The sequence below is a fragment of the Urocampus carinirostris genome, chromosome 3, assembly GCF_059441175.1.
Source record: "Urocampus carinirostris isolate Australia breed hairy pipefish chromosome 3, RoL_Ucar_1.0, whole genome shotgun sequence".
In the NCBI taxonomy this organism is placed as follows: Eukaryota; Metazoa; Chordata; class Actinopteri; order Syngnathiformes; family Syngnathidae; genus Urocampus; species Urocampus carinirostris.
In genome coordinates, this window is record NC_142351.1 from 52,727,093 (window position 1) to 52,743,116 (window position 16,024).

Here is a 16,024-nt window from a genome sequence, read left to right on the forward strand (position 1 = left end):
TAAATGTTTCAGAACATTTATTCACCAACAGCAAACTGAGGTCAATGATCCACACTTTTCTTCCGGACACACGCGCACAAACGATAACCATGCTACAACAGAAATGGTTCTTGTACTTGACTGTTTCGAGGCTGCTTGCATGGACAACCTCTCTCAAGGCCCTTCCACGTATCCCAGCACAATTCAATGGTTACATACGATACAAGTTACAATGCACCGGTTAAAGTGAATTTCCGCCACAAAAAATGACATAAATTAACCTCTGTGGATCTTTTTATTCAAACAGTTTAATCATTTTCTTTTGCTGGAGTCATACCCAGATCACACACGTTTTTTTTATGTTGCTTTTTTACATTTTGGTGCATTCCATTTCCAACATGTACAGTAGCATTTTGACAATCTCAATAAAGAAGCTATGGGATGGGCACATCTACAGTCATTTTCATTAAGGGCGAACTTACAAAGAACATCCGACCAAACATCCATACCGTTAATAGCAGAGGGTAGAAGGTCGCACGCAGCCAAATCACTCGACCGACCCGGTGGCACATCCGAAAACCCGCCGGCAGCGATTTGCAAATGAGTGAACGGACATGCAAATCTAAAAGCCGCCGTTCACCACGATCGGATTCTGGTGGACGGGCCGAATCACGGACCCCTCCGTGGCTGCAGCGAAGAGTCAAACCAGTGCAGGTGCAACAATTCATCGATTACTTGACGAATAATCTAATAGCAATAAATTGGATATCTCGATAAATAAATAAATAAAAATGAAAATACTCCCTGTGGTCATTTTGTCGCTCACCTCCCTGAAAGCAGATAGATGAATGAAAAAAAAATATCTAAGCATTTAATCATATTTTGGAAAAAAATCAACTTTTTTGCTGACTTTGGGACAAATGTTATGCAGAAAAAAATGATTTACATTTTCCATAATGTCCCGTTTTCCTAATCAGACTGAGTTCAGATTCATCAATTTTTCAAATAATTGATAGTTGCTGCCGTGACAATTAGATAACACACTTCCAAAAACACAGACCTCAAAACAAGATGGCAGATATTTCTCTCTCTCAACAATTAAACACCAAAAAATTGAATCATTTGCCGTTGTGGAATTTCCGAGAGGGATGAGTAAAAAGTTGTTATGAAACAATTCCCCTTTCAAAAAGAAGCACATAACTGATATGCTGAAATTCCCCTCAGGAAGATGACAAAATAGAGAAAACATCCTGTACGCCGCCAAAACACCTTTGAAGAAATTCACTGCAGCGGCCGCATTTTTTGCTTTTTGCCCTGCGAGAGCCGCAACGCTCTTGCATATGCGTGCTGTGCTCAAGTGGACAAACTGAAGTTTCCAGAGAGTCCGAAAGTCGCCAAAAGGAAAAAACGCTGCATGCTACACAATAACGAACAATGCGGACGGGTTCAGACAAACTGTGGGGGCATCATAGAAAACAAATGCAAATAGAATCATTTCTTGTCATACTCTAGGGAAATAAATATACGGTCGAGGTGGGGAGTGGGGGTGAGTAGTCCCTTTGCTGGACTATGCTGACGAATCCCTGTCCACCGCCTGGCCTTCCTTGCCAAAGATGTATTCATTCCAGTAACGGAAGCGGCGCAGGGGATCAGGAGGGACCGAGGCGAGGTGGGACGGACGGACAGACAAACAAATGGACGGACGGGTGAGGAGGGCCGCTTAGTTGAAGCCGGTGTCGGTGTGGTAGGAATAATGGCCGTCCGACGTCAACTGAGTCGTCTCTGTCGCCGTAGGCTGCAACATGATGGGCTCGCCTCCCGCCTCTGCTCAAGACACCAACACACGTGCTTTTAACCGAGATCAGTTGAGGCCAGCAAGTTTGTTAACATGGTCAAATTAAGTAGGAAACGAAATAAATTTGCACTGCTAGTTCCTTTTTGTTTTTTTCCAAGATTTTTTATAGAATTACAGCACATATGTCAAAGTAAAGGCCCTTGTGGTCCAAGATACCGCTTTCTGCGGCCTCTCAGATGATCTTGATTGATGATTAGAATGACCACATTAAAAATGGCGAGCTACTTCCTGCAGTGCGTACATGACTATTTTCAGAAAACATTTCATTTTTTTAGGTTTTAGGTTGCATAGAAGTTTCACGTTACAATAAAGGAATGTGTACATACAATATATCTCATGGGAGGGGTGCGTAGTTTGAGGTGTCCTTAAAGTTTAAAATTCAAGTATGTGTTAAAAATGCCCAACTAAGTTCAAAGAGGCTTTATTTTATTTTTTCACTGCACCTATCTGCTTTTATCTTACTTTTACTCTCGGCGTTCCGGACAACTAACGCATCACACTGGAGTCAAATAGGTTGGGGTGATGGAGGGAAGGAGAGTGATTTCACCCATGTGCTTGCGCTTTTTAAAAAAAATCTAGGATGAAAATAGTGAAAGTAAGAAAAGGACTGTTTCAAATACAGTCCAAATGTCTACCCAAACCCCTAAAGAGATGAAAGAGAAAGTGGTTATTCGAGCAGGTCTAAGAATTTCACGTACTTGCACATGTAACAAAAGGAGATTGTCAAAGGCAACAATGATAATTTCAGCCAGAAGATGGCGTCAGCAAGTAGAATATTTTAACAAGTTATGGACACCAACTTTAAGGCATTAATTGTTCTAAGAAAATTTTGCTTTATTTATTTGATCACATTGGAATATATTTATTAGGAATTCAGTATGTTCACTTAAACTCACTTGACTATATGTATAATTGAAAAATGTTTTCAGAGAACATTTGATAAGTCCAGCCCTCGGCTTGTATCAAATGTTTTAATTTGGCCCTCCGTTTAATTGTCCTTGAAAATTAAAGGGACACTGTGTAATATGTGACCACTACAGGTCTCTGTATCTTTTAATGCAACATAAAACGAGTGCTACAAAGCACAACGAATAATACAAGCTACGGAGACTCAATGTGACCTAACAGCACAATTTTCCTCTCATTTTTGGCCCAGCCTTTTGCACGGTTTTTCCTTTTTGAGGGTGATTGTAGCAAGCAAGATGGTGGAAATTCATGTCAGACATTCATCAGTACATAATTTTTCAAATACGCTCAACTGCCTGCTGCTTCTGGGGGGACACTGTCATACTGCACTTTAAGCTCAATCCGTGAAGCATTTACAGCAATTCCAGGAAGATATCTATGTGTGAGAAATCACAATTCTCTATTACCTCTAGTGTTACAGTGCAAATGACACAGGTGGAGCCAAAATAATTTCATATGCATTCGAAGAAGTACATTTTCCAAAATCACATTTTCTCTGAATTTTGCTCTAATCTATTTTCCAATGCAGATTGCTAAAAGTTAAAAAGACAGTTTCTTTCTTTCCTAAAGGGACACTGTGTAATATTTGACCACTAAATGTCGCTGTATTGTGTAATGCAGCTGAAAACATCGGCTGCAAAGAACAAGGAAGATTACTAACTACAAAGACCAAAATTCACCATTTTTCTTCTCATTTTTTTGCCCAAGGTTTTTGGGTACCGATAACAGAAAATGTCAGAATCATTTTTTTGCTTGGCAAACCTTCCTTCATAGGATTTGCGATTATCATCCCTTTTTCATCAGCAACATGCACTGCTACGGCCACATGCTGCTTTTTAGCACAACCCTCGTGGCTTCCTTGCTAATTAAAATATGAACCGGTTACTCAAATCCCCTCCACGTAAGTACGCATCAGCCTGTCTTTGCCAAGGGGCATTTATTTTGTCAGAGACCTCGCGCATTTTATTTCAATTTGGCCAGTAACCCAAACACCCACCACCATGTGGCACTGGTGAGCAGAGCTAGAAACATTTTTCAACTGTACTGTATGTGCAGTGTCTATAGCTGTAGCCTCACATATATTATTGTTTTTAATCCAAAGAGAATTCACTTGTAATTTTTTGTTGATTGGATGGACTTTGATGATCTGATTGAATGGTTGTTTTGAATATATATATATATATATACTGGACTGTCTCAGAAAATTAGAATATTGTGATAAAGTTCTTTATTTTCTGTAATGCAAATAAAAAAACAAAAATGTCATACATTCTGGATTCATTACACATCAACTGAACTATTTCAAGCCTTTTATTATTTGAATATTGCTGATTTTGGCTTACAGCTGAAAAAAACTCAAAAATCCTATCTCAAAATATTAGAATACTTCCTCAGACCAAGTAAAAAAATAATTTTATAACAGCAAAACTAAATCAAACATTTGAAAATGTCCATTGATGCACTCAGTACTTGGTTGGGAATCCTTTTGCACGGATTACTGCATCTTTTCTTCCGGCGCCGTCACGAATGGCAGCCACTCCAGCAGCTCCCGTGTTATTTTCGATTGTTCTCGATTGTTCTCAGCTCAGGGATGCTGCTGGAAATGTGAATTTCCCTTCGGGGATGAACAAAGTATCTATCTATCTATCTATCTATCTATCAATCCGGCGTGGCATGGAGGCAATCAGCCTGTGGCATTGCTGAGGTGTTATTGATGCCCAGGATGCTTCGATAGCGGCCTTCAGCTCATTTGCATTTGTAGGTCTGGTGTCTTTCATCTTCTTCTTAACTATACCCCACAAATTCTCAATGGGGTTCAGGTCAGGGGAATTAGCAGGCCAATCAAGGACAGTGATGCCATGGTCAGTGCACCAGTTACTGGTGGTTTTGGCACTGTGGGCAGGTGCCAGATCATGCTGGAAAATGAAATCCTCATCTCCATAGAGCTTTTCAGCAGATGGAAGCATGTAGTGCTCTAAAATCTCTTGGTACACAGTTGCATTTACTCTGGACTTGATGAAACACAGTGGACCAACACCAGCAGCTGACATGGCTCCCCAAACCATTGCTGACTGTGGGAACTTCACACTGGATTTCAAGCAACTTGGATTTTGCTCCTCTCCAGCCTTTCTCCAGACTCTGGCGCCTTGACTTCCAAATGAAATGCAAAACTTGCTTTCGTCTGAAAAGAGGACTTTGGACCACTCTGCAACTGTCCAGTGCTTCTTCTCCATAGCCCAAGTCAGACGCTTCTTCCGTTGTCTTGAGTTCAGAAGTGGCTTGACCCTGGGAATACGGCTATTGTTTCATTTCCCGGACACGTCTGTGAACTGTGGCTTTTGATACCTGGACTCCAGCTTCAGCCCACTGTCTTTGAAGCTCCCTCAAATTCTGGAAGCGGCTCTTCGTCACAATTTTGTCAAGGCTGCGGTCATCTCTCTTGGTTGTGCAGCGTTTCCGGCCACATTTTTCCCTTCCAACAGACTTTTTGTGGATATGCTTTGAAACTGCACTCTGTGAACAGCCTGCTCTTTGAGAAATTTCTTTTTGTGTCTTACCCTCCTGATGGAGGGTATAAATGATGGTCCTCTGGACAGCAGACGGATCAGCAGTCTTCCCCATACTTGTGATTTAGTTTACTGAACCAAGCTGAGTGTTTTTAAGGCTCAGGAAACCCTAGCATGGTGTTTCGAGTTAATTAGATGATTCAGGTGATTAGTTGAATAGCCTACTTGTATACTTTTTCATGATATTCTAATATTTTGAGATAGGATTTTTGAGTTTTCTTAAGCTGTAAGCCAAATTCAGCAATATTCAAATAATAAAAGGCTTGAAATAGTTCAGTGGATGTGTAATGAATCCAGAATGTATGACATTTTTGTTTTTTTATTTGCATTACAGAAAATAAAGAACTTTATCACAATATTCTAATTTTCTGAGACAGTCCAGTATACACAGTTCTGAGGTCGTGGGAACCTCCTGTGTGGGTTCAAATCCAGCAATCGGCCTTACTGTGCGGAGTTTGTATGTTCTCCCCGTGCTTGCGTGGGTTTCCTCCGGGCACTCCGGTTTCCTCCCACATCCCAAAGACATGCATTTCAGGTGAATTGGCCGGTCAGAATTGTCCCTAGGTGTGAATGAGCGAGCGAGTGAGTTGTCTGTCCCCGTGTGCCCTGCGATTGGCTGGCAACCAGTTCAGGGTGTCCCCTGCTCACTGCCTGGAGATGGCTGGGATGGGCTCCAGCCCCCCGCGATCCTCAGTAGGGTCGCGCGGATGCTGGAGCCCATCCCAGCAATCATCGGGCAGTGGGCAGGGGACACCCTGAACTGGTTGCCAGCCAATCCCAGGGCACAAGATGACAGACAACTCACTCGCTCAGTCACACCTAGGGACAATTTGGACCGGCCAATTCACCTGAAATGTATGTTTTTGGAATGTGGGAGGAAACCGGAGTGCCTGGAGGAAACCCACGCAAGCACGGGGAGAACATACAAACTCCGCACAGGAAGTCTGGAGCTGGATTTCAACCCACGACAGGTTCCCATGACATGAATTGTGCCGCACAAGCGCTAACCACTGCGCCGCCGTGCTTATATATATGTGTGTGTGTGTGTGTGTGTGTGTGTGTGTGTGTGTGTGTGTGTGTGTGTGTGTGTGTGTGTGTGTGTGTGTGTGTGTGTGTGTGTGTGTGTGTGTGTGTGTGTGTGTGTGTGTGTGTTTGTGTGTATCAATAAACAAGAAATTGCTATAGTAACTCAGTATAGGAGTATTCCTTTCACCAGGTACTTTTTTTACCTGAGTAAAATATTTGGCTACTCTACCCACATTTACTTGAAATAAGTACTAGTAGATCCTCTTGTCCGGCATTCAAAGAGTTAAGAAAGATAATCAAAGGCACGCATGGTTCTCACCTTTCTCGTCAGATTGCAGCTGAGCCTCCAGGTCCTCCGGGGACACGTAGAAATCCTGCTCCTGGCCTTCGCGAGGCCGAGGTTTACATCTTCCGCAGCAGCAGTTACAGCAGCAGCACAAGCAGCAGCAGAAGTAGCAGCCGGTGGCCAAGCCGCACGCCACAAAGAGCGCCTGAAAAACAGGGACCTCTTTTTTTACGGGCAGCCCCGAATGCAAGCCCGTGATGGATTCCTCTGCTTTCTTACCTTTGCCCACCAGCTGGAGAGGACAAAGTAGGTGTTGACGTTCTCTTCTCCAAACTGCTCGGCCACGTACAGCCCCAGAGAGCCGTACTTGTCGTAAATGTTGCGCTTGGTGGGGTCGTTGAGAATGGCGTGGGCGTTGTTGATTTCCTTGAATTTATCGGCTGCTTCTGGATTGTCAGGATTCTTGTCAGGGTGAAACTTCAAAGCCAGTTTCCTGTGTGGTACGACCAAAAATCTTTAGGGCGTTGTTATTCAGTTGCCGCTTATGATTAAATTGTTACTAAAAATCAAGTTTATAATGACTTGATACAAAAGGAGGAATATTGTAACAAATTAACACAAATAGATAAACAGCAACTACAACAACCTCTCACACATGAGTTGATACTTCTTCTGATGCACTTACAGCGTAAGCCAGTTTCCAAGCACTACCTCTTAAATAGGTGTGCCCTTTTATCCTTTTGATCTTATTGTTTATTTTTAATTTGTTATTACATGTTTTTTGCTGGAATAGACTGTCTAATCCAGTCCTCAATGATGTTCACTACGTTATCAATGACAATAAAGACAAGTCTAATTGTAATATTGTTGCTGTCATAAAGTTAGCATTTGCAGTCCACAGGAATTCGTGTGAATCGGTTTCAAAATAAGAGCATAACAGGAAATGCATTGTTAACAGATTTCATCTTGGTGTTTAAAGGGACAGTGTGTAGTGTTTGACTGCCAGCTGTTGTTGAATAGTATAGTGAAAAAATGAAAACGAAAATGAGAGCTAAAAACCACACAGCAGAATAAAAACAACGTAGACTCGAAGTGACCATGACTCACTGTTTTATTTCATATTTTTTGGCCCCGGGATTTTTTTTCCAATTTTTTTGTCATCCCGCAGCATCAACATGGCAATGAATTATGTCAGTTCCCTTTAGGTGAGCCTCATATTATGTAAAAAATAAATCTCAACCGACAAGTATTAGATAAAAATGACAGTTGATGTATTTTTGCTTATTGTTAAAAGTGATTATGTTTTTTAATGAATTGAATGTTTTTTAACACTAGGAGCACTAAATAATGTGCACTGTCCCTTTAAACATCTTTCAAAAGCCTAAACCTCGTGTTGTGCAATGCATGCCACTTACTCCTTATAAGTGATTGGCCAATTTAGGACCATTGTTCTTGTTTTGATTGAATAATTTATTAAGTAATTTTTTTCATGGAAAAAAATTGCACTTTGGTTCGAACAAGAGCTAAATAACAAGTCTTTCGTGTTTAGATTGTCGAATAAGTCCAGTCTGTATCAATGACATGGGAGAAGTGCTAAGCTTGATACCCTGGGGTTTACACAACATCACATAGATAACCTTTGTCTAAATACACTAGGTCAGGGGTGGTGGTCTCCAAACCACTTAGTAGCAGATATATTAGGTTCATGTAAGGATCGTTACATTCGTGAGTGGAATAAGGAGGTTAGATGTCTAGGTAAGAGTAGGGCTGCATTTTTAGCGTGGCAGTGCGATTTTTCAGACCAGTATTAAAATTTTGATGCGATTTCGGTTTTTAAAGAAAAGTGTGTTTTCTGTGATGAGTACTTAATCATAGTGACACGCTTCCACCTTTGAAAAACAGCGCCCTCTTCTGGGGATAATTGTTGGGTCGCGTTGGGTGTGTGGCATAGTGTGCTGCTTCCAAACTTCTTCTCGTCTTTAATGGCTAGTGCCGTTAAACTTGCCTCTGATGGGCCTGTGTCGTTATCACCCAAACTGTGATAATTGTGGTTGGCCAAATACTCCATCACTCAAATGACAGAGGTGAAAAAAAACACAAATATAGAACTAAACATCATTGGAAAAAAACGGGTCTTGCAATTCCACAATGGCACAATGTAAAATCCTAATATCAAGTGGATTTCAGTTTATAGTGCAGACCTACTTGACACAGTCCTTCTCCCTCCCTCTCTCCTCCCCTCCCCTCCATAGCTCCTATGGGGTGTTTTTTAGTTTGTATTACTTTTGAATCATTTTCCGTGTGTATCACAAAGTCTATATCCATTATGGTACATCATTTTATTATTTTACTAATCAGAAAATAAATCTTATTTCGTCTAAAAAGCTAAAGCAGCCTGTGGAAATGCCCTAATACCCCAAACCTACACTGTTATGGGTAGATCTAACGACACCCCAAACACAAATTGTAACATTTCCGGTGTTTACAACATCGTAATAGCTGGAATGTAGCAAATATGCAATGAGGATAAAATTATGCTTTTTATCCCAATGTGTTTAAACTGTCAGAAATTGCATGTTGATTAAAAAAAAAAATAAAAGAAATCTCGAACGGAGTAGTTAAGGGTTTATGTGTCTAACCTGTAGGATCGCTTGATGTCATCACTGGTAGCAATCTTTTCCACTCCCAGCACCTGGTAGAGAGACTCACCAGCAGTGGACAGAGAACGCTGCCTCTGATGCTCAGCCATGATGCCTCACGTCCGCAGGCTGCACAAACACAAAAGGACACGATTACAAAATAAACCCAGTGGTACAATCAACACGGGGTCATCAGTCCTATCCATTTCCTACGCTACATGTCCTGTAAAACGTAGTCTGTAGAGTGAAAAGACTTGAGGCGAGAGGAAAGCAAAGCTCAGACTTGGCCCAAACGTCAGAGAGCTACAAGTATCTACTTCAGGAAAAGTCAAGCCCGCGGGCTACGAGAATGTTTTCTAGAGTCTCTGAAAATATTAATTGTAATACCATACACCAGGAATTACTTTTCCTGTTGTTTTTGGTTCATACATGAATGCACTTCATTGGATTTCAATCAAATTATATTTAACAAATATTTCAGTTTGACTGAACGATAGAACATTGCTATTACTATTTTGTTTGAAGTAAATTTAGCCCACTTTTTCTAAAATAGAAGCTTTTGGCTACTGGTTGCTACACTGAATATTACAGGCTTCTTTAAAATAATGGTCATGTCATTGGGATTCTTTAAGGAAATGTGTCTTTTGTGCCTGTTGAAAATTTAAGGTTACTTACAGAGCCATAAGTGTCGCGGCCAGAACAGAAGGAGGACCCAGATACGTAACATTACTCACAAGTTTATTGAAATATAGAGGAAAGTCAGCGCCAGCGACCTGGTGCTCGCTGGACGCGGGAGGCAAGCCGCTCACGGGATCGGAGGGTGTTCTGAATGCGGAAGTGGATCTTCCGGAGTGGGAGATCGTAGCGTAGTTAGACGGAAAAACAGGTCGTTGGCCAGGACGGGAGATCAGAACGTGGTGTGGGTCAAAACACGGGTCATTAGCCGGGACGGGAGATCAAAACGTGGTCGGGGTCAAAAAACGGATCGTAGCAGGAGACAAACGGAGAAATCAGGAATGGACGAGTGGAAACACAAAACAAAACGGTGACAAAACGGGACCGAGTCACAGTAAAAAAATGCTGCTTGCCTTGTGAAAACAGAGGTTTACTGACAGACTGACAACAGGCGAGTGAAAGGAATGAGCTTAAATAGGACGGGGAACCAATCAGGTAACCAGCAGCAGCTGGCACCAAATGAGCGGGTTAATGTAATGAGTAATCATGACACATAAGAAAATATTGCTATGTTAATCTGATTCCACTGGAATATAATTATGAGCTTTTTAGTCAAATTAATTAAGTCCATAAGACTATACGCATCAACATTTTTCAACAATCGATCAGTCCGGCCCTCAGCTTGGAGTCAAACTTTTTAATTTCGCACTCCGTCCATTTCACTTTGACCCACCCTGATTCTAGTTACACATCAGTGGTCTGAAATGTAAAGTTTTACACGACTGGTCAAAATTGTAGTCACATTTGCTGAGCTCTAAATGATTGCAATATACAATATGTGGTTTCACCTGTACTATTGTCTTAAATTTGATTTTTTTTTCAATCTGATGACTCCAGCATCGTGTTGTTGTCTCATTATTATTGATACTTAATCGGGTTAACATTATTGAGGTAAGAAACAATGTAACATTTTTACTATGATATATTGGTAGACACATACAAGCGAGGTACATGTCAAATAAATCCAGCATTTTGAGTCAACGAGACATTCAACTGTAAAGTAGCAAAGAGGGAAGGAAGCCAGGTTGCCAGTCTTGTTCTTCTTCACAACAACTCCATATGTTTAATGAAGTTTGAAAGAAAATAACAATTTCAGAGGGGGAAATATTTGAAACGTTTGCCTTAGTTTCACACTTGCTGATTCCTAGCGACCATGTATAACTTAACATTGAGACTCCAGTGCCCATTTGTGGCTTCTGCTCACAAAAAAGAAGCCCCTCCACTTGGTTTACAGGAAATTGCTTTTTGATAACCAATAATCCCTCGCCTTATTGCGATTTACTTTTTCGATACTTGTCAGATTTTCATCGTCCATGTACTCGCACATAAAACAGCTTGAAGAACCTACATTGGATACATGCAAATCTTTTCAAATCGTTTTTCTAAAAGCCTTTATGACAACAAAATGCTCTGGACCAACAATGTTTGACTCCTCCACATACAAACGCATACCTTTACATGACAATATTTGACAGTAAAAAAGGCGGTAGATTTCATCGTATACTCGGGCAAAACACTGTCTCTAGAACAGGACCGAGCCTCCTTGGAGCCCTGAGTGAAATTAGATTAGTGGCCCCCTATTACTTGATCATTTCTATACCTACTAGAACTCATTCCATTCTACTCCAGGGGTGGGCAACTATTTGGAGTCAGGGGCCGCATGTGACATGTTATACTTCTTTTGAAATAGATTAGTTTCAGCAAATTGGTTTTAAAACGACCACAATTAGATCAAAATAGTATATTAGGTTCCTGTTTTAAGAACTTCATTTGTTATTTAGTTTTGAAGTATTACTGTAGGTTTTTATTCAGTTTTTCTTAGTATTTCTGAAGTCAGCTTTTTATTGAGTTCTGTGGGTTTTTTTTTGTAGTGTTACTGTAGTTTTATTTTTGTACTACTTTTGTAGTATTTCTGAAGTAATTTTCATGTAGTATTTCCCTAGTAGTATTTCTGGAGTAATTTTAAAGTAGTATTTCCATAGTAGTATTGTTTTTAGTATTTATGTAGTACTGTTGTTGTATTTCGAAAGTAGAATTTTTGTTGTATGTAGTATTTTCGTAGTATTTTTGTATTATTACTCTATTCTACTCTATGTATTATGTAGTATTTCCATATAAGAATGTTCGTTGTATATCCGTAATATTTTTGTAGTACAGTGTTACTGTAGTTTTATTTTTGTTGAATTTTTGTGATATTGTCAGAGGAAATTTTTTTTGTAGTATTGTTATAAGTGTAATTTGCAGTATTTCTGTTGTAACTTCTTGTAGTAGTATATTTGTAGTAATATTTTTTTATATTACAGTATTATAGATTGGTATTTTTTAGTATTCCAGTAGAAGTATAATTGGTGCATTTCCAAAGCAGTATGTTGGTAGTATTTTTGTTGTATTTCTGTAGAAGTATTTTTAGTGGACACACTAAGTGACAATGGGGACAATGTTGGCACCAAAAGAGGTAACCACTCTTGGGGGCCCCCTAGTGGTTGCGGGGCCTAAAGTAGCGGCTTAGCTTGCTTAATTTAAAAAGAGGTGCTTGCTTACAACCGGAAGTGGCAAACTTTTCCCGAAACAGAAATCAAATACGATAGTTGGAGCGGCTTATTCACACACAGAGACATAACACCGCTTCAAAATAAAGCGGGGCAGAGACTATAATACTAGTCTATAGTCAATAGGTTATTTTGTTGTTTAAATTTGAAAAAGCCGTAGATATCTTTTCTAATTGGTAGGTGTTCTAGGGCAGAGAAACGTGGTAGTTTACCACGTAAAGCGGTAGAATACTAGAATATTTAATAAACTAGCTTTTACGAAAAGTCAAAAACACTGACTATGCTAAAAAAAGATAAAAGCGTTTTACGCCACATTTTTGTTTTTCAATTACGTCCACGTGATGGCGACAAAATATCATTTGAAGTCAAAAAGTGGTGTCAGTAAATTATTTCTACCCCTTTTCGTCATAGGTAGTGAAATATGGCAGCAAGAGCAATAATTTGACAGTACAAAAGGTATCCGTAAACACGTTTATAAAGTGCAGTACTTTTATTTGTTAAATAAACGATTGAGTCTGTAAATAGGATTTGTTCTTTGGTTTCAAAGTAAACTAAAACATTTAATAAACAAATAAAGGTTTTTACAGACTCCAATTATCGCAGACCCTTTTTAGAACTCAATCCCGCGAAAAACTAATCTGAGAGATTACTATACTGTAAATATCAGTAACGGACAATGGTCGCTCAGCAAGACATGTGACATTGAGCTCGTGAGTTTTACACGCAGTATAGAGATGGCCCACTCTACAATTGTGGTTCAACTTGGCAAATGAAATGGTGCTGACTGCAGGGCTGCAGCTGAAGTGTGGGATTTATGGCACGCTTCTGTGGTGCATCTCTCACGCTCATACACATTCACATACGTCCACGCGCATTGGAGCACGCTTCACTCGTTCTAACGGCCTCCCGATCGGCGTGATACTTGAACATGACGACCAAGTCCGAAAAATAAACTGACGCCTTTTCGGTGCAACGGATATGCACAGGCCGCATTCGAGCAGCTTTAAAGAGACAACAAAAACGCGACAGATTGTGACAGGAATGTCGAACAGTAGGATTAAAGCGCATGGAAAAACGTCGCAAGGAGCAATAATCTCCTCGCATCGTCATCCTCAGCTTCAGCAGCATCAGCAGCATCCATGTTGGCTGGCTTCATCAGGGCCCATTAAGGATTCGAAACGTTCGATCGGCGGAAAAAGCGCGCAATCGTGTAATTAGAGCAGTCGCTGCGGGGACGTGGGGGCCATACCTTGCTCAAGCAGAATTCGAACAGGAGAGGAGCTGGGACGGAAGCGAGAACGGACGGCGGCGTACGGCGTCTCGTGACTAGGCCTGCTGCATCCCTTTCTCGGAGCTTGTGCGACTGCGTGTGCGCCGCTTCGACCTCCCAACGACAGCGGACGGACGCAAGACGAAGTAGGCCCCGCCCCTTGCCCAGTTGGCGGCGTGCGCGCTCGCGCTCGCCGACACGAGAGCGTGCGCGCATTTACACTTGGCGACAACCTTTTCTGTACCACGGACCGATTTATAGCTAGATAATATTCTTACAGCCCGGCCTACTAACAACATTAAGTAATAATAACATTAAGCCTAAATCTGTTGTGTAACCACTAGATCACTAGGGATGTGGATGAAATAGGAAAAGGCATCTCATCATCACATTATTTTTACTTACGGTACAACCTTGTTGAATACGTTGGGCCATGATAAAAAATATTTATTTACATCAATACATTGTAAAATTTGTTACGAAAGCGTGTTCATAGTTCACGTCTTTGTGGATTTAGAGAAGGAGCAGAGAAGGAGCTTGACAGAATAGAGCAAGCCGCTCTATGGGCCACCATTTGAAAGTAAAACATGGGCCAAAAACTAGCAGTGGCAACAGTACGGTATAACGGATGGATGGGACCATTGAAGTGTGGTATCAAACCACAGTCAGTATGACACCATGCTGCATTCTCTTTCCAACTTTATTCAACATATTTCTGGAGAGGATCATGATCGAAGCTTTAGACCAGGGGTGGTGAACATGTGGCTCTAGAGCCGCATGCGGCCAAAAAGAATGCAGCTCTTTGCCTCATCATATTTTCTAAATACTGTGGCTTTTTGCCTTGTTTCATGTTTAATTTTTGTGTGTATTGAGGGTGGATACTTTCCTTGAAATCAACACAAGAACAAAACTTGTTGTATTATAAGGAGAGGACTGTGTTATGGGAAAATATGTTTTTAATTGTGTGTGTCTGTCACGGCAGGTCAGCGCGTGGTGTGGCTCTTTGACTCTCACAGTTAAAAATTGCGGCTCTTTGTGTCCAACTTGTTCGCCACCCCTGCTCTAAACCAACATGAAGCTAGTCATTATCGGGGGACACAAAATCAATAACCCCCTTTTTGCTAATGATATAGCCAGATTGGAAGGAGAATAACAGTAACTCGGATGAATGATCAATTGCCTGGACAAAGCATTACCCCATGTGAAACGGAAATCAGCAAAGAAAAAACAAAAATAATAACAAGCAACCCCTCTGGAGGGACATGAACGTGGCAGATCAGACTCATCCAAGCGCTGATTACATATTTCTCTATGCTTGCGAGACATGGACTCTCACAGCAAAATTGGAAAAGAAAATCCAAGCAATGGCGATGCCATGCTACAGGAAACTTCGAGGCATCAGCTACTTAGCCCATGTGAAAAACAAAACAGTGTGCAACACCATCAGAGGGCACGTTGGACCCTACAAAGAACTGTTGTTGAAAACTTCAGATGTATGATCAAATCACAAGATCATCAGAACTGACCAAGATAATTATCCAAGGCACAGTCCCAGGGGGCAGGCGGACAAGAAGACCAAAAAAGAACTGGGGCGGCAACATTGAGGGATAGACCTGCCAACTTGCCACGACCCAAAAGCAGGAACTGTCAAAAGTAGAAAAAGCTGTCCAGAGTTGCGTCCTCATTGGTACCCTGATGACCCAGGTGGTTAAAGGATCCGTGAACTGTGAACCGTTCATAGTTGATGTCAGGGATGTGAAACTTAATTTGGCTCCTAAGCCATATCCAGACTTACTGTTCTCAAGCGGACCAGATGTCACGGACCAGGGCAGGAAACAGGACTGAGAACCCAATAGCGTAACGTATTCAGTTTATTAGGGAGAGGAAGAATGCGCGCACACTCGATCCGTGGATCGATGGTCGCGGAAGTGGATTGAAATCCAAACAAAAGAGTGGCCAAAATGAAACAGATCAGGCCGAAAATAAAACAGGATCAAACACAGACCAATTCACAGAACTAGGCATTTAACACAGAGTTTAACAGGAGTTTAGCAGAAGTTTCACAGACGCTCAGACAACTAACGGCTCAAAGGACAGCGTTTAAGTACTCCCAAGTAGCAATCAGTCAACGCGTTTCAGGCAGTGTCCATGG

General features: G+C 41.2%; 1 protein-coding gene across 2 annotated transcripts in view; it reads right to left on the minus strand.

Moving 5' to 3' along the window:
* Nucleotides 1-16,024, minus strand: part of dnajc5aa (DnaJ (Hsp40) homolog, subfamily C, member 5aa) — a 22,959-nt gene continuing 6,935 nt past the window's right edge. Inside the window, exons 1-5 of one of the 2 annotated variants that reach the window (XM_088332404.1) lie at nucleotides 13,852-14,046; nucleotides 9,319-9,447; nucleotides 6,959-7,172; nucleotides 6,713-6,884; nucleotides 1-1,803 (exon numbers count right to left, since the gene is read on the minus strand). In XM_088332404.1, the coding sequence (XP_088188530.1) occupies nucleotides 1,700-1,803; nucleotides 6,713-6,884; nucleotides 6,959-7,172; nucleotides 9,319-9,428 (600 nt within the window). In that variant the 5' untranslated portion in view covers nucleotides 9,429-9,447; nucleotides 13,852-14,046 and the 3' untranslated portion in view covers nucleotides 1-1,699. Of the gene's footprint in view, nucleotides 1,804-6,712; nucleotides 6,885-6,958; nucleotides 7,173-9,318; nucleotides 9,448-13,851; nucleotides 14,047-16,024 lie in introns of those variants that run through there. The other variant, XM_088332405.1, reaches the window with a different exon arrangement.